General features: G+C 49.5%; 1 protein-coding gene across 22 annotated transcripts in view; it reads right to left on the reverse strand.

Annotated features, from left to right (window-relative positions):
- The window catches only part of RBFOX1 (RNA binding fox-1 homolog 1), a 1,969,097-nt gene that overhangs the window by 1,680,593 nt on the left and 266,052 nt on the right, over window positions 1-22,452 (reverse strand). For all 22 annotated transcript variants that reach the window (XR_011494338.1, XR_011494337.1, XM_070484972.1 and 19 more), the window contains exon 3: window positions 16,917-16,976. Coding sequence is in view for 20 of the 22 variants with exons in the window: in XM_070484972.1 (XP_070341073.1) it covers window positions 16,917-16,976 (60 nt within the window). In the remaining 2 variants the exon portion in view is untranslated. The remainder of the gene's footprint in view (window positions 1-16,916; window positions 16,977-22,452) is intronic.

A 22,452-nucleotide genomic window follows, 5' to 3' on the forward strand; every position in this document is an offset into this window, starting at 1 on the left:
GTCTGTAAGTCCAGGAGAGAGGCCTTGGAAGAAACCACCCCTGCTGACACCTTCGTCCCAGACTTCTATCCTCCAGAACGGCGAGAAAATGGATTTCTGTCTCTGAAACCAGGCAGTCTGTGGAACTTTATTGTGGCCGCCCGAGCAGACTGACATAGCTCTTGGAGGAGACAGTCGTCAGCAGATGGCAGCTATCGCCATCCTGCAGGCAGGCAGGGCGGTGAGGCGGGTAAGGGAACACGGTTAGAAGTCAGACAGCCCTGCATCCAGATCGGGATGTCGCATCCTTCTGGGGCTCAGTTTTCTCATCCACAAAGTGGTGATAACACAAGGATGATGTGAGCATCATACAAGAAATGAACCCAAAGCACCCAGCCCTGGGCCGGGGCTACAGTAACTGCCCAGAAAATGCAGCTGCTCTGCAGGATGCTGGCGGCATGGGGGCCAACCCGAGCCATGGTCAGGCCACTTGGATGGATGAAATCCGACCTCATCTTCCCACGTCTGTGATGTCCATGGAGGTGGTGCTTGGGCATCGTTCTCCAGCTTCAGTTATTGCTACCTCTTGCTGGACAAGGAGAGCAGGCCAGGCCAGTGAGAGAGTGGGCACCAGCCTATGTCACGAGTTCAGGTCTTGGGGGAGTTTAGGAGTTTTTTATAGATGTACCCCAGGAATCCACCCCACTGCACAGAGGTTAGATACCAAGCAGGATGGGCACAGTGAAAATAACAGGCATACCCTTCCTGAAGGGCCCTGGGGCACCTGGAGAAGGGTTGGAACCCCCAGGTCCCCAGGTGTGACTGTCTTCACAGAGATTCCCGGAAAGGATGTGCAACAGAGGTGAGCCCGGGTTCAGAGAGGGCAAGTGACCACCTCAGGTCCTGCCGTGGCTCAGGTAGCATCTCCCAGCAGCGACTCCTCTCTGAGAGTTTCTGACAGCTGCCAGGTGGAGGAGGAGGCCCTCCCTCCGTCACCTGCTAATGGCATGTAAGGGAAAGCATCTCTCCCTAACCTTCTGGAGGGTCACTCCCGGCTGATGGAAAAGCTCTGTCTGAGGCAGTCTGGCAAGATTCTCAATCCAATTTCTCTCGAGTGAAAGGCTAACAGGATAAGATTGCTCCATGTTAACAACCTGGATGGCGAGTGAAGTCTCGGGGTTGGGGCGAGAGATGAGGTCATGAAATCAAGAGCTTACCTCGCAAAGCAATCTAGTCTGAGCCCCAGGTCCCCGAGCCTCCCTCCAGAGCCTGTTAATCTTGTGTCGAACATGGCCCTCCGCGGGCATTTCTGTCCAGGAATTTAGGCCATCTGTCCCAGGTGGCAGTCCCGCCCTGGTGTTTGCAGCGGGGGTGGCTGGAGCCCAGAAGGCCTGTCAGTGGGCATCCTACAGTCTCCGTGGTGGGGAGAGAGGGAGCCCAACACTACTTTCCAAGAATGAACACAGCCTCAGAGTGAAGGTTTCCAAGGTGACCCCTTGGGATGGCTCGTAAACCAGCCAACTTCCTTACGAGGTTCTTACAACCGCTGCCAATCGGCAAGAACTACAGTGACTATAAATACGTTAGGCATCGTGTGCTGCCCAGAGGTGACAGCCAGACAGCTTCTAAATAGCCAGGTTCCCTGAACCCACATGGAGCAAATATCTGGGAGGAGCTGGTGTCCATCAGCGACCAGTGTCCCACACCCCACAGGTGGTTCTTCAGATCCCATGATCCCGCCTGGCGCCTACAGGAGGCTGGGTGATGGATCCAACACATGCCGGTGCCGGGGTTCATCAAAATCCACGTTAAAGCTGAGGAGAAGCAAGCTCTCGAACTGAAACTGATGCGACTCACCCTCCGGAGCTGGCCTCAACTTGACCCAACACGAGAAGAAGTCCAAAGTGTGGACGATTAATTCAACAAGCAAGTCCAAATTCGTCAACCATTTGCAACACGGACCAAACCCATGGACACAGTGTTGAGTGGAATAAGCCAGGATTCCATTTATAAGAAGTTCGAAAGCAGACAAAACTGATCCAAAGAGGGAGCGAGTAGAGTAATGGGGGCTCAGGGTGGGTGGGAGGGGGGTTCTGACTGGGAGGGGCACCGGCACCTTCAGGGTGTGAACCTTCTTGATCTGGGTGGTGTTATCCCAGGGGCACGCATATGCAAAACTTCATGGAGCTAGACACTGGAGATTTATGCTTTATGGTATATAAGTTATACCTCAGTCTTAAAATTTGCCAACCATTTATTGAGCCTGTACCCCAGAGCTTAGATGCTGGTGGTTTGGACGTTATCCTTGGATGAGACTGGTATCTTCCACAATGCCGCAGATACCCCTGTGAGATGCTGCCAAGTGGAAGTGCAGACACTGTCGCTGTCCTTCCCTCTCATTTTGTAGCCGGCTGCCTGACCTGCGCTCTGTAAGAACAAACGTAGCTGCAAACCTCGGTTCCCTGCTCCTGGCACTAACTCGGGAACATCGAGGAAGAGAAACAAACAAACAAACAAAAAGCAGAATACAAGATATCCTGGAGTAAGTCCTCAGAAACAACTCGTTTTCACTAAATCCCTAGGATTAAAGAAAATTCTATTAGAATGGGATTGGTAAAACCCAAGAATGCAGAACACATTTTCATCTGCCTTTCCCCCGTTGTCAGTGCTCAGATTCCTAGATTTAGGGATGCTATTGTGTACAGGGTGCCCCGAGGGAGGACACGAGCATGATCATTGAGAACTCAGAGTCCCAGACAGACGAAAACCAGCTACGGGGGTTTTTGACTCATCGTAAGGCTGGCTTGGACAGCTGGGCACCCTGGATTAGGTTTAGAGGAGAATGAAGCAGATAATTCTCGAAAAGACCCCAGGGCTAGTGGGTGGGGGAGCGAGTGCCCACAGCTCAGTCCGCAGGGCAACCTTGGACCCGGATCTTGGAAGTGAGTATGAGCTTCCCGGGCGGAGAAGAGAGAGGAAAGGCATGTGCTAAGCATGTGGGGGGTCAAAGCCTGAAGTGGCGCCTGTGTCTGGCATGATCCTTGACACATAGTCTGCCTTGAAATGTATTTATTGAGTCTGTGCATGCTCTCATGAATGAATGAGTAAATGGATGAGTGAATAAATGAACGAATGGGGGACACCTCAACCCCTCGGCATCCACAGCTGGGGCCTCTAACTCAACAACTGCCCTGCATTCCACCTGGACCAAATAACAGAATCACCACAAATACTTATTTAGCCAAAGAAAGGCTGGCTGAGCCAAGGTAAGCAGGAGGAAGGAGAAGGGGATAAGGAGAGAGGAGGAGGAAAAGGATGGGAGAGACTGGGAGCAAGGAGGGGGGGAAGATGAGGAGAGAAGGAGGAGGAGGAAGAAGAGACAGGGGCAGGGGGAAGGGGGGGGAAGAAGACGAGGAAGAGGAGGGAGAAGGAGAGACAGAGAGGAGAGGAGGACAGTGGAGGAGAGGAGGGGAATAGGAGGGGAGCCCATAATCACAGTGGCAGAGTTCCCATAGGAGAATCAAGGGCAATCAGACATGAGTCACTCCGGCTCCGATGCTGTAAGAGGCTAATCTGAGGCAGGCCTTCTCAAGGAGCAGCGTGGGGACCTGCTGACCCGCGTCCCCCTGACTCATCCTTGCCCAGAGATTAGATTCCTCTCAGGTGGTGCGGGGAGTGGCAGCTCCTGGAAACGGTCGCTAGGTGGCGTGTACTCCTCATCTTCCCTTCCCCAGGTTCCCAGCTGCAGGAACCTGAGGCTCGGACCTCAGGAACAGCGGGAAGGGTCTCAATCACTGATTGATGCCTGAAGCCAGCCCGGGGACCGCAGAGCAGCCGGGTGGCCAGACCCATCACCCTGGGCTGCCCATGAAGTGGGCCCACCCTGTCCCTCTGAAGACAGGGCTCACGTTGGAGACACTCCCTGGAAACATCCTGAGTGGGGAGGGGCGCTGAGTTCAGATCCTGGCTCCACCCCAAAGGCAGTTATAGAACACGTTTCCTGAAGATGCCTCCTCCCTCTCCCCTCGTCTCCATCCTCCCCTCTTCCCCCTGCCTCCATCTCTTCTTCCTCCTCCTCCCTTGCTCCTCATTTCCCCCACCTCCTTGCTCCCAATCTCTCCCCTCCTTTTCAGAGCCCAGTCTCGGGGGGAAAGGAAGTGTTCCCAACCACAGAGTCTCCACTATCTGTTCACACGCTGGACATCCACGCAACAAAGAATGTGAAGTGAAAAAAAGCCCAGTGCTTAAAAAACACTGAAGATTCCAGCACCCACTCTAGTGGGCTCCCGCCATGGGGCAGAAACTCAGCCAGGCACTCATAACTAGGGGTTCTTTTTATTAAAGGGCCCCCCCCCAATTGATTAAGCTTCAGGTCCCACAAAACGTGGATCTGCCCCTGCCAGGCACATACTTAGTGTTCAATTCCCAGTGGCTACCCAACAAGATAGGACGTGCTCCATTTTGCAGATGAAAACACTAAGGCTCAAGAATATCAAGTGGTCTTCTGGAGACCCATGAGAATGGCACTAAGCTGGGACTCCTGCAGCATCCTCAGGACCACGGCCAGCTGCCCTGTCAAAGCGCCATTCCAATGGACCATCACTGCAAAGATCTGAAGCTGGGAACCCATCTGTCTCTCATCTCTCTTCTCTTCCAAGTATCCTTTGCAGCTCGTGGACCAAACCCCTGTGGCCTCCCTGTGTTCTTTCTCCCCTGTCGTGTCACATGAGTCTATGTGTGTGTTATCGTTTTGTCTAAATGATAAGGATGCCACTGGAAGGAATGTGTGTTTAATTTAATTTGTGTATCTCCACTCACCCATAGCATCTAGCACCTGGGTCTGCATTCAGTAAGGACTCAATAAATGTGTCTTCTTGCTATTGGTACAGCATAAAGGCAGGGGGAAGAGGTGGAGTGTTGACAACTGGAAAATGAGAGTGTTTCAGAATTATGGAGCAAATGAACAGGGAAATGTATCGTCTATAATAAATATACCTCTGAAGAGCCTTAAAAGAAATCAATGAAGCAGAACATCAAAGTCCCAGGGAGTTATAAATCAGCAGCCTGATAGACAAAGGTGCATCCGAAATCATTTAAAGTGCACCAGAAATCATTTATGTCTGAGTAATTAGAACACATTGGAACGACTCCGTGCCATTGAACTGAAATTGAGCAACATAATGTTTATGAAATCCCTGTGGACTCGGGGAGGAAAGCCAGAAAGATAAAGTTGCATTGAAACTTGCCGCCCACCTGTCCAGAGCTGTCTTGGACAGTCCCCAGGGGGGCACCTGGGGGAGATGCAGTTTGTTTTTAACCCGTGCCCAAATTTGCTTTTTTCTTCTGGTTTAAAAATGTCTGCAGTCCCAGTTGTTGGCAGAGAAATGCAAGTCCCAGGCTGTGTGGAAGAGAACAGGGTTCCCCATCCGACCCCCACTTTCCAACCAAGAGGGAGTGTTTGATAAGATAGAAAAGACACCTGGTGCATGTGTGAACACAAGAGTTTTCCAAGAGAGGTGGCTTGTCTTAGCAAGGAAAAGGCTGGACTTTCTTCTCAGGGCTCCTACAGGATTTGACATTCCCTCCCAAAGCCCCATTGAGGGGAGAATTGGAGGGAATTGATGGGAGCTGGGACCCTGGAGGGAGGCAGCAGGCTAAAACATCCAAGGGAAGCCTGGAGGAGGAGAATGGGAGAGGCAGGAGACTAGAAGGGGAGTTCTGATGCCCATCCGTGAATCCATCCTCTGATGCTGGCTGGAAAACCATAACCCGTCTACTTTGATTTGGGTAATGAAATAAGGACAAGGCATGAACTTGAACTTGGAGATTTGCAAGGAAGCACCTGGGTATCAAGGACTCTTTCAACCCCTCCGCTCGATGGAACCTGGCCCCATAAACACCACCCCAGTACAGCCGTGGTACTGGACGCCTTCCTCTCACAAAATGATGGTCTGAACCGGTCCCCGAAACTGGATCTGACATTCCAGGGTCGCTATCAGCTCGTGGATGTCTAGGAATGAAAATTCCCAGTTGGGCCATGCCTCCCTCATCCTCTCCCTTATTTTTAGACAAGTTCACCTCAGCCTCTGGGAGTCGTATTCCGGGCTGTCACCGGGCTCTGTCAGCCTGCTGAGCAGATACAGAAGCAAGGGGAAGATCCTTGTATGGGTGGGGTGGGGTGATGCTGCAGCCCACATGCAGAGACATGTCTATTCACACTCCTTCTGCCAAGAACTCGGAAGGCTTATGTTGGGGCATCCACCTTCAACCGTGCGAATGCAAGCGGACCATGGGCATACGTGCGTTCTGAGACTTTTGAAGGAAGTCACCTGGATGGCAGGTGGAGGTCCTGCTCGAGCCTGAAGGAAGCCAACCACTGCCATGTCACCAGCTGTTTTCCATCCCATGGCCTCTGCAATTCTGCCCCCACCCCAGCTGAGGCTCCTCAAGGGAGCCAGAGGGATCTTTGCAAAATGCAAATCAGTTCACCCCCTTAAAACTTTTCAAGGCATTCCATTGCTTTAAAATAAAGGCCAATGTCCTCCCCATGGCCTGGGAGCCCTACGTGGGCTGGCGCTGTCCTGTCAATTCCTTTGGCCTCATCTAGAAAACAGCCACTCTGGCTGACCTCTGACAGAGCTTGGAAATCACAACACCCCTCTGGCCAAGGAACTTTGCACATCCTGCCCCCTCTGTCTGGAATACTCTATTCCCTGTCCTTGCCCTGATCCAGCACTCCTACCTGAGTGCTAAACTCACGAGTTCCCTCTCAGGGGAATGCCAGACATACCCACCATCTAGGCCAGGTTTCATTGTAATAGGCCATCCCAGAGCTGCAGTCCTCCTTGTGGAACACTTATCTCCATCTGTAGATATTCTTTAGTATGATTATCTGCTTAATCTTGTCTCTCCCACTGACTGTAGGCTCTAGGAAAGCAGGCCCAGGTGTGTCTCAGCTCTCCACTACAGCCTCAGCAGCTGCACAGGGCCTAGCACATGGAGGGTGCCCAATATTGGGTGGAGGAGTGAGTAGATGGATGGATAAGTAGATGGGTAGATGGGTGGATGGATGGGTGGGTGGAGGGGGAGGTGGATGGAGGGGTGGGTTGGTAGATGCATGGTTTCTGAGATTGATCATTTTTATCAGTTAGAAGAAGTTGAGGACATCAAAATGCAAAGCTAAAGGCTGTTGGAGGGTGAGAAAAGTCAGAGGAGGAGCCAAAGAAAACAGCAGCAATGATGCTGGTGGGGAAGCAGGCCCACCAATCCATCTATCCATTCACTCACTCAGCTAGAATGAGCTGTGCTCCTACAATGTGCAAGCAAGGGATGGGGTTGCAGTGAGCTGTTGGGGCCACCTCGTGGATGAGCGTTTGGATTCAGGTCAGGAGGTCTCATCCGCTTTGGCCAACCTCTGGCCTGGAGTAGCATTGGGTCAAACCTGGCTAAACATCTCCAGATGTTTGACACCTGCCAACCTTCCAAGATCATACTGCCCTTTGTCCCCACAATAGGGAAATGCAACCTTGGTGGACAGAAGCCTGGAGGCTGGCCTCCCCTCAGCCTCCAGCAGGCTGACTTCTCTCCAGGGTCAGGGATGGCAGGCATTCACATTCCACTCCCAACTCTGACAAGCGACGACGGGCAGAAGTTGGTTCGATGTGTTTTGCTGGTAATGGGATAGACTGATGGCGTATTGAAAATTCACATTTAAAATACATCTCTCCTTTCTGTAAAATGAGGCAGCATCTACCGATCCGAGTAATGAACATTTAACTTAAATCTGAGCCATGGGCTGGAAGGCAAGGGCCCAGGCATGGTCCAGCATGTTCCAGGTGGTCCAGCCCATTTCGATGCACATCACAGAGCCCTCTCCCCACCTCCAGTCATTTTATTTCTTAGCAAAATCATTACTGAGAATATTGAACTACCTTACTGAGACATATTTACTCCCCTTATCTTCCCTCCGTCTCTCTTGATTAAAAGCTATGTGTGATATTTGTAGTCATCAAACATCAATATTTGGCATGGATTTGCAGAATGGAGATGGGGGAGGGGGAGAAAGGAATCTGACCATTTCTATAAAGGGGAAAACCTTGAACAAACAGACTGCATTTCTTATTAGGGGCACTAAAGAGCAGAGACTCATTTCAGAAGGGACCAGCTGGACTGCACCCCAGCAGGCTTTGTGAAACCAATGATCGGGGCTCAAAATTAGATTCCAGATTTCATCAGGAAGGCCAGCTACCTTCAGAGGGTAGGGGAAGGGGGTGAGAATTACACAGCCTGCCTGACAACTGTCAGAGCTGGCTGAGATTGTAGCCCTCTTTCCTAAGGAGCAGAGTATAAGTTCAGCCCTCAAATCGGGCAGAGCTGAAATAATAAGAGTTAACCCCTCCCAGTGGCCACCCCTAAGGCTTTACCTATGCTAACTCACTTCATCCTTGCCACAACCTGATTTATCCATTTTACAGACATGAAAACTGTGGCGCAGACGGCTCCAGAGGCTTGCCAGGGCTTATACAGGGGTCAGTGGCAGAGCTGGGAGTCAATGTCTGCAGTGTGGTACCCAAGTCTGTGCACGTAACCACTCCACCACATTGCCCTCTATCATGCAGCCGTTCTCAGACTCCGGCATCTCCACGCAGAGCCCCACTGCCCAGAATCCACAGCACACTGTGGTTGTGTAAGAGCTGCTGCCATTCCAGAGGCAGAGTCCTTGCCGCAGGCCCCCTCCATCACTCACTAGCTACGTGGCCTTGACCAAGTTAGCAGACACTCAGTGTGGCCCTCTATGAATTGGGGGTGGAACTAACCACGTCTGCCCCTCAAGGGTATTGCGACAGTTCACAACAAACGCCGTCAAAGGGCTCAGCACACGAGTGGGTTTCCTATTCCTTGCTGGTGGGGGTGATAATTTGTACAACCATTTCAGAAAACTTCCAGGTCATATCTACTAAAACTAAACACATGTCTATGATATGACCAAACAAATACATCCCTTGGTATATTCCCAAGAGAAATGGGTGCGTATTTCCACCAAACAACAGGGACACGAGTGCACAGAGCCCCAAATTGAAAACCACCCAGATGCTCATCACTGGGAGAATGGATGAATGAACTAGGGTACTATTACACAATGATGTCCTATTCCACAAGGTAGAAAGGAACAGCTACTGATACCTGCAATAATGTGGCTGAATCTCCTTGGGATGCTGTTGAAAGAGAGAAGTCAGATGAATATGGACTGTAGGGCTCTGTTTTATATAAAGTTCACAAATGAGCAAAATCAGTCTTTGGAGGTAAGAATCAGAGGGTAGTTGGGGAGAGGCCATATTGACTAGGGAGAGGCATGAGGGAGCCTTTTGGGGTGCCCTACATTGATACGACTTACTCTTTCACTCGCTCATTCATTTTAGCAACAAGCATTTTCTGAGTGCCCGCCATGCTTTGAGCACTCCCTCAGGACGGGGGGGGGAGAAGACGGGATTCTTCTTCCCAACCTGAAGTCCGCTGCTACCATTGGAAACCTGTCAGTATCACTGTGTCTCCAGGAGGCACAGTATCCTCAGGGATTTGGAAAAATCACTAAATAGATTTCCCCCTTTTATCTGGCAGAAAGCAGTGGAGAGAAATGGCAGGGATGCTCATCAGAGCAGCAGACCCCTGTACCCCCCGTGCCCGAGGTCACGGGAGCCACTTAGCATTTCATCCCGGCAACCCTGGTTCGCTCTAATCAGGATCACGTGGCCAAAATCATGTGTGACAGTTTGAAGGGAAGGAATTTAAGCCTCCATGTCTCCCTGCTGCGAGTATCAGCTTTGTCCTTCTGCTCTTAATGCCGTTATCTCGTCCACACACTTGGTTTTCTGCCGAGCAGATGCTGTAGAAAGGCATATTAGTGATGAGAAGCAGAGCGTGCCCAGAAGCCTGCGTGTCAAGCTGGTGACCCCTCTGCTCTGGAGGCCTGCTCCAGTGGGGCAGAGGAGCGAAAATGCCCAAGAGGGACCACGGCTTCCTCCAGTCGCCCAGCTCCTAAGCCAGGTCCCAGGGAGATCTTTCTAAAATGCAAATCAGATCAAGATAATCGCCAGCTTGAAACCCTTCAGTGGCCCCACACCAATCACAGCCAAAAACTCAACTCCTCACCCACCACGAAGGATGGGGACGTGCCTGCTTCTCCTGTCTGTCTCCAACATCCCCTCCTCCAGAATCTGAGCCAGACTTCAAGTTGATGCCCATGCTGGTCTTTCTACTGGAACCCCATCACCCCCCACAACTGATGTGACGGCTCCTCCTTCAAGGCTCTAAGTGTCACCTCTTCCATGAAGCCTTCTTTGACCACCTATTTGTGCCACCACCAAATTTTGTATCCTGACTCCACTAAGAAGCAATGAGATTGTGCCACAATTATGGGTTTCTTTTTATTCATGGTTAACCCTCCCTTGTAGACGGGGTCTTACTCCTTTGAGGGCGGGGTCTGGGTCTTACTCACCTTTGTATCTTCCAACTCTTAGCAGCAACTGCAATACAGTTTGTTTAAGGGGAGGCAGGTAGAAGGAGGGATAAAGGAGAAGGGAGGGTGAAGAAGAAGGAAGAGAAGAAGAAAGGGAGGAATGGAGGGCAGAGGGCATCTAGTGGATGGAGAGACTCAAGGCAACAAGAGGGATACAGGAAGAATTTTTGGACAAGGCTTTTCCGATGGATCTGAATGGATGATTAGGAATTTGGACAGGTAGATTTGCGTGGGGAACTGGAGCAGAGGGGATCACCTGAGCAAGGGCCCACGGTCAAGGAATATGGTGCATGGAGACAGGAGGACCAGGGCTGGAGGAGGGGCAAGATGGGGGCCAAATGCCAAGCCTGGAATCAGAGGAGTCCGCACTCCATGCTCACATCACATGGAGCTGCCGAAGCGTGCTCAGACTGGGAGAGTCAGGGCCAAACAAGTGAGGCTGACCCATCGGAGAGGGAGAGCCAGGGGTGGAGGACTAGTCAGAGCTGGTTATATAATCCAGGAGCTACATAAGAAAGTAGACCAGAGCAGTGGGTCCACTAGGGAGAAGCCAAGGGGAGAATGGACAAGCTTTGCCGACTTCAGATTGGGAGTAAGAGAGGGAAATGCAAAGCATGCTGGGGGCAGGGAGGATGGCAATGCCGTCGAACATGCAGGAAGAGAAGCAACACGGGAGGCGGGGCATCCAGGCAGCTGTGTTGGCTGCTGTGTCTCCATGAGACACCTGGCGTTGGGGTGGTACCCATGCTGCCACTCTCCCCTAATCACTAATCATTATTAATCAATGGCGCCAGTCTTTCCTGCTGAAGACGGAAATGGCCTTAGCACCACTCCCATCGGACTGGCAATATATAAATAGGTGTTACCTACATCCCACACCTGGTTACAGACATCACAACCTGGGATCAGGGGGTAGAGAGCTGAAAGAGCCCGGCAGACCTACAAGTTACAGACCAAGTCCTCGGAGGGCTGTTGGCAGAACTGGGCGTGAGATCCAGCCCAGAGCACCCAAGCTCCTTCTCATACATTCTCCTGCCTCTTGGAGTGTAAAACGACCACAGGCCTGTCAGCACTCACAGTAATGATGAACCGGAGCATAAACGACAAACAAACCTGCCACAAGAAGAAAATGGCTCCTTTTCTTTTTTTCTTCTAGAATCTGGCATCAGACCTGAGTCAATTCCCAGTGGAAATACAGACTGGGTGAGTGGGTGTGCATGCACAGGTGTGTGCACAAGGGAACACCACCACGTTCCCTTCCTAGAGCTTCATATCCATCCCTCTAAACACGGATCACTTTTGCTAAATTCCAAAAGGTGGCAGCATTCCATTAAATATTCATTTGCTGCTGAGGTGCAGCAGGAATGTCCTACAGAAGTGACGTGGTGAGGAAGTTAAGGTGGTCAGGGGTCAGGAAGGCTGGTGAGTCCAGCATGGATAGGGGGCTGGCCCCCCCGGGGGAGCTGTGAGTCCTTCACTAGGGGAGGAAGAGGAGGATGCTGGAGCCATGCATTTGGCCGCAAGACAAGGAGAAAGCTGGAATCATCTCAGGATTTTTCTAAGTGCAGTATCTGGGGTGGACAGACCCACATCGTGCCATATATAATCTCCACTAAAGTGTGGGCAGGACCTGTGACTTGCTTCTAATAGAAAATGTGATGGGGATGCCACTCTTGTGATCACATTAGGATGTATACACATAACACTGCATCTTGCTGGCATGCTCTGGAGAGAATCTCCTGCTGGCCTGGTGCAAGTAAGCTGGCATAATGTGAACTGCCTGCGAGAGGGCCATGTGGCAGAGAGCTGTGGACAGCCCCTAGGAGCCGAGGACCTCAGTCCTATAAGCACAAGGAACCAAATTCTTCCAACAACCAGTGAGCTCAGAAGGGAACCTCAAGCTCCAGATGAGATCCCAACCCCAACTGATGCCTACAGTGCAGCCTTGTGAGACCCTGAGCAGGGGACCCAGCCACGCCATGCCCAGACCCTTGATACATGGAAACTAAGATAACAAATGCGTGTTTTAAGCTGCTAAGTTTCTGGTGATTTTTTATGCAGCAAAAGAAAATGAATACAGCACATTTCTGTTACAGAAAAAGAGGCGTTATGAAATACAGCTCTGGAATGAGGCAGAACAAAGTGGAAATTTGGGCTCTGCCAATTTTTTTCTTTTTAAAAAGATCGGCACCTGAGCTAACAACTGTTGCCAATCTTTTTATTATTATTATATTATTACTATTCTCCCCAAAGCCCCCCAGTACCTAGCTGTGGATTCTAGTTGTGAGTGCCTCTGGTTGGGTGGGCTCTGTTTGTCCAATAGAATCACGAAATGAGAACAGTGCTATTCTTCATGCTGGGGTAGCATCATCCCCACCCACGTTAGGACATGTTTCCCACGCACCTCTCATCATGTGACCATTTGACCACAGGTGACCCCAGTGTTTAAAGACAGGTATATTTCATCCATCCAGCCTGTCACCTCAACACAACCATCTCAGCTGGTATCTCAGCAAAGACTCCCAATCTGCCCTAATACTCAAGGAAAGCGTGGCCGTCTCAGATGTCTTGAGGGGCAGAAAGGATGGTCTTCATCCTGGCATCCTCCAGTGGGAGCCTTAAGGTAATTCTGCTCAGGTGTGATTTCCACCTCACCTGCTGCTCCAGACTCAACCCCGCGTCTGAGATGTTCCCAGAAATGCTCCTTGCACCACTGAGCAGAACCAGGCAGCCTTACCCTCGGCTCAACTCAGCTCTGGGAAACAGCAGAATCCCAGTCGAGTCCCAGATTCTGAGCAGGTCCCTCTCCTCTGAGACTCGGTTTCCTCACCTGTGAAAGGGGGGGTTAGTTCTTCCCTCCTTGGGATGCCTGGGGTGGGTAAACGAAATGCATTTGAAACCCGAGCACAATAATGCTAGCTCTCATCATCATTATTATGTTCTTGTTCTGGGTGCAAATGAATCTCATCTGCTGTATCCAGGAAAGGCCCTTCCTGGGAGGCGGTACCACGGGGGAAAGCTGGAGGCCAGAAAGTGGAGAGCTGGCTGGCAGCACAGAGCCATGAGTGGGAAGAGGGTTGGAATGCCAGGGCCTGAGGCATTCTGCCTCCTCGGGCAGCCAAGGACCAAAAAAGTATGTCTCTAGACCCTGCTTCAGTCTTCTAAGGCTTGTTTTCACTCCTCCAAGGGGACTGCAGCATTTCTATGACAACTGAGAATGAAACTTTAATAAAATGCCATCAGTTGTCCTGGAAACCTCTCTTAACAGCCCAGAACTCACTGCTTAATTTTATAAATAGTCATTATCAATATTGTTATGATTACTACTACTATCAAAGAAAATAGCCACTCACTGTAAAAAAAAAAAAAAATCAAACAAAACCACAAGAGTCCAAAGAAAAATGCAAAACCCACTAATTTAGTTGCATTTCCCATCTGCCTTTCTGACATCTCTCTCTCTGCATTCAGACAAAGGGAGATATGTGAATATAATTGCACATAATCGGGATCATATGATATATGCTGTATTTCTCACTCAACAATATGTCATGAGCATCTTTCCAAGTTAATAAACATAAATCCTCACCACGAAATTCTAGCAGCCGTTTAGAATCGGACTTTGTGGATGCATGTGATTTACTTAAACAATTCCTTATTGATGGAGCTTGAGGCCGTATGTTTTTTATTATTATTATTTTGTGCTACTACAATCATCTCTCAACAAATAAACAGACACAGCTTGTCACACTCGTATAAACATCCCCAAAGTGTAAATTCCTAGAAGTGTGATTATGGGATCAAAGAGTGAACACGTTCTATGCTTTGAAACATGTGAGATAAACTGCTTTCCAGAATGGTTGGTCACCATATGCTGCCAGCAGCAGAGGTCACAAAAATGACTGCTTCTCCCTCTGACACATCAGGTTGGGAGGTTGACCCGTGGATTGCAGCCAGAAGGACCCAGATCAGCTGCACCGTGAAGGTCAGGGATGGGGAAGGAGAGGAGGCTTAGGGTCTTTGCATCTTCACAGCATGAATCTCAGCAAACCTCTCAAATTCTGCAGCCTCCGGTGGGGAAACAAGGCAGGGTAGTATCTTTGCTTCCAGTAGAGATCCCATCAGCCTTAATTAGGTGGTGCCAGAGACTGGGGAATACCAAACCCAACCCAACCAAGCTGAAAATCCAGGGGGCGTTCTTCTGAGCTCCTGGAAAATGGAGAGGTTGCAGCCACCTTTGGTCCTATTGTGGGCAATGAGCACTCGAGGTGGGAATTTCCTCCCCACTTTTCTAACAAGTTTCCCTTTAAAAGTTTCTGCACCCCACACCACCAGCCGCAAGACTCTTTGGTAAATCACGTTCCTGCTCCGGCCTTCATTTTCCCATCTGCAGAATGGGTTTCCTATCTTTGTTTTCTTTTCATAGAGCGGGTGTGAGGTTACAAGGACCCCATGTGGAGCTACAAGACATAGTTTTTTAAGATTATGAAAAGTGTGGTAGCCAACTTCCAAAGTGGCCCCAATGATGCCTCTTCTGTGTATTTTCATCCAGGTAGAGTCCCCAACCATACTTTCATCAGGGTTGGTTTGCATGAAGGACACACTACAACAGAGGGGACTGCATGGGACTTCTGAGGATAGGTTATAAAAAGTGGTGTGGCTTCTGCCCGTTCTCTGTCTCTTAAATTTCTTACCCTGGGGAAGCCACCAGCCACGTCATGAAGATGCTCAATGAGCATCTTTATGGAGAGGTCCACACGGGAGGAGCTGAGGCCGCCTGACAAGAACAATCTAGGTGAGCCATCTTGGAAGTGGCTCCTCCAGCCTCAGTCAAGTCAAGCCTTCAGATGATGGCAGCCCCAGCTCATGAGAGACCCTGAGCCAGGACCATCCTTCAAAGCCAATCCCAGATTCCTGACCCACAGAAACTGAGTGATAATAAACTTCTCCTTTTAAACCACTAAGGTCCAGGGTAAGAGATAATTAATGTTCTTTCCTGATCCATGAATCATTTGCCCATCTACAAAATGAGGAGAGTGTTTCACAGACTTGGTGTGAAGCTATAAAGCTGTGCCCCAATGACACAGAGGGTCCCAGGGTGAGTCCAGGCTGCGTGACCTTGAGTTTTGGTTTCCTCATCACAAAATGAAGAGAGAAACAGCACTTACCTTACGGGATCATTGAGGAGACAACGAGAACAGAGATGAAACACTTGGTCAACTGCAAAGTGGGACAAGAAAGTCGATGGTGTGGTTGTCATTTCTCACCATCTTTCCTCTTCTTCCTCCTCTTCTCAGCAGCACAGATGAATGTCTCTTTCAGGTGATCAGCAATGAGTTGATGATTAAAACCCAGCCCCTCAAAGTCATTTTGGGGAAACAGACAGAGGCCAAGAGGTGGGTCCTTACAGAGTCCACTTTGCACTGGGTATCAGCATAGATTGGGGCATAAGGCAAGGGAAGCATGCCAAATATAGACACACACAAGGACACTTCCCAGGGTCGAGGGAAGATCTTTCGATAAAAGAATTGACTGTCAGCCATTCACTTACCACTATCACAATGTCTTGCCCTATCTGCCTTCTTATTATTTCCATATTATGTTTTTCTTTAAGTCAACTTACTTACCTAAATATATTCGAAAGAAATTTTATATCACCACTATAAATGGAAAGTCAGTATTGCTTGCTATAAAGATAATCATAAAACCAAATACAGAACGATTAAAACAAAACAACAACCACAGTCTATGTGCCCCTTGAGATCATCTCACAGTCACCAGCAATACACAAATAGACCCCACTGTGGGGACACTTCACCCAGTTACCACATCCCAGAGAGTCTGGATAGGAGTGTTTTGGGAAGTGTAAGTGCAGGGAGCATGTCTGCCACTGTAGGCCTGGACGACAGATGGGGGATGCACAGGAACCCACACCTAGCACCATCCACAGTCATACACCCCAATGACCCCAGTCCAATGCTATGATGCAAGGGCCCCGAAACACTCAGTCAACATTGCTGTCCTTACCATGGGGACAATCAAATGATGTTAAACTTCCTTCCCACTTTCCCAGTACCCTGGGGTCTGTCTTCACATCAAGAAGTAAAGAGACTAGCCCGTGGCCCCTCCACCAGTCACTGTTCCCCCAGATCTATTCCCCAAGCAGACCCGGCCCTTCTCAGAGGGAGCCGCTCAGCTTTCACATCATGTACCAAAGGCCGAGACTCTGGCCCCAGGTGTTTCCTAATAGAAATTCTGTGAGCGCTTGGGAACCTTTATTCCCATCAAACCCAGTTACTTTTCCAGCAAGATCAGCTTCAGGTAAAAACCACTCCCGGTGATTGATGACGGAGACCAAGGAGGCTGGAAAGGATGCAAAAGGAGTTTCAAATTCTAATCGGTTCAGCGACACGCTTCTACTTACCAAGTCTGGCGGACTGTTCTTGGCACTGGAGAGGAGAGCTGAGTTTTCAGATGGGCAGTCCTGGCCAAAACAAAAACAAACACAGGTGGAGGAGCCCAGGTTGAGGACGAAATTCTAATTTGGAGTAACCCAGTTGAACATGATCCCTTAGTCTCTCGCCACAGTGCTGTCTGTCTCCCCGCCCCGTCCTCGAGGGGCCCACACCTGCACTGCCCAGCACGGCCCCCACAAGCCATGACGGCCGGTCTAAATTGAAATGCACCGTGAGTATAAATTACACACTGGATTTTGAAGACACTGACAGAAAAAAAAAAGGAATGTGAACTCTCTCATTAATATTAATATTTCATTAATGGTTTCATATCGATTACATGTTAGAATGATAATATTTAATAATATATAAGAATTAAGTATATTATTATATTTAAATATATATTATGAATATTTAAAATAAAATATATTGTTACAATTAATTTCATCTGCTTCCTTTTACTTTTTAATGTGGCTAGCAGGAAATTTCAAATTGCATATGTGGCTCTCGTGAGGGCTCTCTTAGGCAGCGCTGGGCTAGATTTCTGCTGGAGTGTGGACACGGGTGGTCTTCGGAGAGCCACACCCACTACCCTGTTACCAGGTTTCGGGTTGACTTTTTTTTTTTTCCTGAGGAAGATTAGCCCTGAGCTAACATCTGCTGCCAATCCTCCTCTTTTTGCTGAGGAAGACTGTCCTTGAGCTAACATCCGTGACCATCTTCCTCTACTTTATATGTGGGATGCCTACCACAGCATGGCGTGCCAAGCAGTGCCATGTCCGCACCCAGGATCCGAACCGGCGAACCCTGGGCTGCCAAAGTGGAATGTGCGCACTTAACCATGGAGCCACCAGGCCAGCCCTCAGGTTGACTTTTCACTGTGTCACGTCGACAACAGCTCATGTCAATGGAACACCTACAGTGCTGAGTGCTTAGTACTCTTCCTGAGTTTTCCACTAGGATGTGAGAAGAAAGTCTCTATCTCAGCCCCATTTTATGGGTGCAGAAACACAGAGAGGCTGAGAACTTGTCCAAAGCAGCTCATCAGGGATGCAGAGAGCCGGGGCTTGGACCAAGGTGTTCGCGGATGGAGGAGAATCACAGCAAACTTTCCTCCCTCTGACACCTTTATCCACTTCCCCCTGGAAGCCTGTTACAGTCGGTCACCATCCAACTCTGGGGAGCTGCCCCCCCACCCCAAAAGGGCCCACAGGGCCTAATGCTCCAACTTTTTTTTCTCACTTCCCACCGCCCTCCCACCAGCCGGGCCCTCCCGTCTCCACATCCCTGAGCCTAAGGTCCCAGGGGCCAGCCTCCTACTCCGCTGACCACCCCTCGTTGTGCCCTACTTCCACCTTGTGTTAACCAGCAAGAGCACAGGGAGCCTTCACCCCCGGGAGACTGAGACGCCACCAGCTCAGGCTGCTCCCCCGGAAGACTTTTCCTGCCCTTCCTGCCCCCTTTAGACCTTGTCATACGCCGTAACTGTGCATGCACCTGCCTGCTCCGGCAGCTCCCCGGTGTTCAGCGCAGTCCCTGTGTTATCCCGAACAAAGCAGCCAACTCCACACCAACGCCCGGTGCCCGCTTCCCCCTCCCCTTGAAAACAGCAAGAAGCACACATATAGGTTCTAAACCAGATGGGGCAGAGGGAAACAGAAACAAGGTAAGAGATGAGGACTCGCAAAGAGAGGCTCCCAGAGAGCAGCGGTGGGTGGCATTAGAATGTGACATTCTTTGCATAAAAATGACCTTTAAAGGGTTTATCCTTCAGGTTTACAGAAGGCCAAGATGAGGGCCAGTTAAAGCTTCCTGAGCAATGGGCAGAAGGGGACCCGGATTCCCAGGGACGGAGCCAGTAAGACCCACAGGACCCCTGGCTGTGAAAGACGGGCCGGCGGGGTCAGCAATCTAAATGTTGGCTGGGCCACCTGGGCCCACTCACCCTAAAACGTCCTGATCACAAGGCTATGATGCTTCCTAAGTCTGGATGCCGAGAAGAAAAGGGCGTCTGAGGAGCCTACGAGGCCAGATGGTGGCCCCAAGTGACCACAGACCACACCCACTTCCACATATCAAGGGGACTGCATTTTCCAGAGCAAAAAATCGAAATGACTCCTGATGTGTGGACTGACCAGAAAACATAACATATTCCATCCAATCCTGTGGATTTTTATCATCTCCAAGAGCTAGAGAAGACCTAATTATGACCCCAAACCTAAAAAGCCACAAAACAAATGATAAAAATTCTAAATAATCAGGTTTTCTGTATGAAAAATAATACCATAAACAAAGAGAAAAGCAACAAAGGATAACATGAAAAAATTATAACTCAGAGGAAAAAAACAAGCAAAAGAGATATACAGACAGTTCCCAAAGGACATGGTGATGCAAATGTCTGTTACACACATTAAGAGATCCTTGACTTCACACATAATAAAAGAAATGCAAATTGAGATGATGTATTATTTTTTACTGAGATTGGCAAAGACAAAAGTTGGACAAAGTATCAAGGTCGTAAGAGTATAGAGAAACATGTATCCTTGTACGCAATGGAATTAGAAATTGGTCAACATGGTAAAAGTTGATAACATTGAACTAGCAATTCCATTTCTTGGAATTTCTGCTATAGAATGTCTGCACATGTGGAAAATGACCAGTGCCAAGGAGATTCACTGAAGCATTTTTTTTGGAATTACAAAGTATTTGTTGCTAGATAAATATCAATTTCCACTCAGAGACCAAGTAAATAAGTTATGATGCATCTAGATACCCTCAGTCAGGATACTGAGAAAGCTTGATAGAGAAAGAGAGAGAAATACAGGAAAGCACAGAGTGGTATGCATAGCATGCCACAATCTGCTGTTTTAGAATATATGCATATGTAGCATATGCAGTGAAATCTCTAGAAGATAGATAAGAAACTGGTTTAAAAAAAAAAGGCTGATTTTGGAGAGAGAAACTCATTGACTGAGCAGAATGGGGAGGAGAGAAACTAATTTTACTCTTCTGACTCCTGAATTGTGTACTCTGGGCGTGTATGATGGATTAAAAATTTTATCTTAAAATTTTAACTTTATTTTGAAAAGAAAACAGTTCAAGACACTAGCAAATGGAAAGCTAGCAGAGCCCTTTGCATAGGGATCCATCGCTTGACATTTTTTGAAAAAAAAATTCAGTTTGCATAATGTGGCGAATGATTTGGGGTCGCTGTGGAGGACAGTAGCCCTGTCGGTGTGGTCTGAATACAGAAATGTTACATTGGGGAGAATATATTAATGGTTTTGACCAGGAAATTCAAGTAACAGGCACACAAGCTACACCGGCCCCTCTTGTGCCCAGGGCAGGCAGTACTAATTGAATGCTGCCTTTTCCTGCTGAGCCTGGATGCCATCTCAGGATCCATCCTGACACAGAAATGATACCCATCCCCCTGCACTGCCACACCAGCTGAAATCAAATCCGGTCCCTCGGTGGGGTAGCCACATGGCAAAGCCCGGAATCCTGGAAGCAGGGGCTCCATTCACACGGCTCCTGGGCAAGCCCACCTGGGTCTGGGGACTAGTTTATGTCACCAGCATTTCATCACGAGAGGCAGCGACGCAGCCAACTTCCCAAGGTGCATCTTCTGAAAACGCCATCTGGGCCCCACCTGCCGCCCCGGACTCAAGTGACCCAGAGCCCCTCTGAGAAAATGTGGGTTAACCTGCAACAAGGAACTCAGGCAGCCTCATTTCCCGCAACTTAAAAAATTCCGTGTAAATGTCAGACTACGCTCTTCAGTCCTCTGCTTTTAAAAGGAGAGATAAAATTTAGCTCCTATTCCCAGATGTTGAAATCTCTGCTTCTCCCGAGGGCAAAGAAATCAATGTGAGTAAGCTCCGTATTTTTTTTTCCCCTGGAACAAGACCACTTCCAGCAATTTATTTGACTGACTATGCCTTCTATTACCATGTAAATTGTTTCAGACTGCTGGAAAAAAAAAGTATTAATCTCCTCTCAGTAAGTCATAAAATAAAGAAATCAATTTCAAGGTCAATTTAGCCCAAATAATACCTGCTGCCCTTTTTTGTAACGTGCAGACTCCTCCGAAACGCTAGGCTGTTGTCTAAGGCATCAATACGCCGCTATGGAAAACTGGGTGTTCCACATCAGTCAGGGCAGCCCCAGGGGAGACCCTGCTCCATGGGCTAATGGCTCTGGCGTGAATTTGGGAAGGATAGGGTTAACAGGACTTGGATAAATGACCCGTCTGCAGGCTAGGGCAGGGAAGTAGAAGGAGAGCTGCAGCAGGGGTCGGATAGAATTGGGTTCAAGGGGAGAGTCTGGCTGATTTGCTGTGTGACTCTGGGAAAGTTACTTAGCCTCTCTGAGCTTCTGAGTCTATATCTGTAAAATTACTTAAAATAAAATGAGGGCTAGGTGATGAAGGGCTAGGACCCTTCAACCCAGTCCATTGTGGACTTTGTCAAAAGTTAGACACTCAGGGCAACTATCCTAGATGTCCAGATTTATGTAGCTACCCTTCTTCAGGAGACAGAGGAGTGTAGTACTTAAGGAAACAGGCTCTGGAGTCTGACTGCCAGTGTCCAAATTGTCTTTCTTCCACTTGGGAGCTACATGACTTTGGACAAGACACTTAACCCCTGGTCCCTGAGTTTCTTCATGTGGAAGAAGGACGTTGCCCATTTCGAGACGGAGAGAAGGCCACACTCAGTTAGTGGATGAGTAAACTGGGCTCAGGGAAGGGAAGTCAGTCACCTGAGGCTGCACAGCTTAGAAGAGGCAGCTCCAGGTCTGAACCCTGGAACCGCTGCATCCAGAGCCATCCCGCCAGCCCCTCGGCAGCGCTGCCCGTCAGTTTTGCTGGCCCAGTGGGGAAGGCGTCTCGGAAACCCCAGAACAGCAGGCAGGGTATCGCACACACAGGAGACTCCCTCACAAACCCTGCGGGTGAATGAGACATCTCCACAGCACGCTCCTATCTCCTCTGCCAGGACCCCACAACCCCACCCAGGAAGGGGTCACAGAATGGGGCCAGCAGCTTCTCCCGGCTGGTCCAGGACCCAGGAGACTGGGGAAGCCCATCTTTGGGACCCCTCCCATCGGGTTTCTCCCCACCCCACCCAGCCCTGGCCTTATCTGACCGATGGCCTCACATAGCATTCATTTTTTCAACAACGTCCAGCAGATTAACAGGTGCCCATAGGAGGCCACGATATCCAGATGGCCCCAAACCCTCCTCTCTTGGTTTCTGCAAAAGGCAGCCCCATACTCCTACCTCCCCACCCAGTCAGCTACCAGGCCCCACCGCTTCCGCTGTGAGATGCCTCCACCTGGGGATGCCTGTCCCACTTGGTGTCCCGGATGCTCGTCCCTGAACTCACATCACTGTCATTGCAGTGGCTCCCCTGACCCCACCTTCCCTTCCCTACAGTCCACTCTCTACTCCGCAGCCATAGGGTTTGTCTTCGAGCACAAACTGGTTCAGGTCACTCCCGCTTA

This window comes from Equus asinus, chromosome 14 (genome assembly GCF_041296235.1).
Source record: "Equus asinus isolate D_3611 breed Donkey chromosome 14, EquAss-T2T_v2, whole genome shotgun sequence".
Taxonomy (NCBI): domain Eukaryota; kingdom Metazoa; phylum Chordata; class Mammalia; order Perissodactyla; family Equidae; genus Equus; species Equus asinus.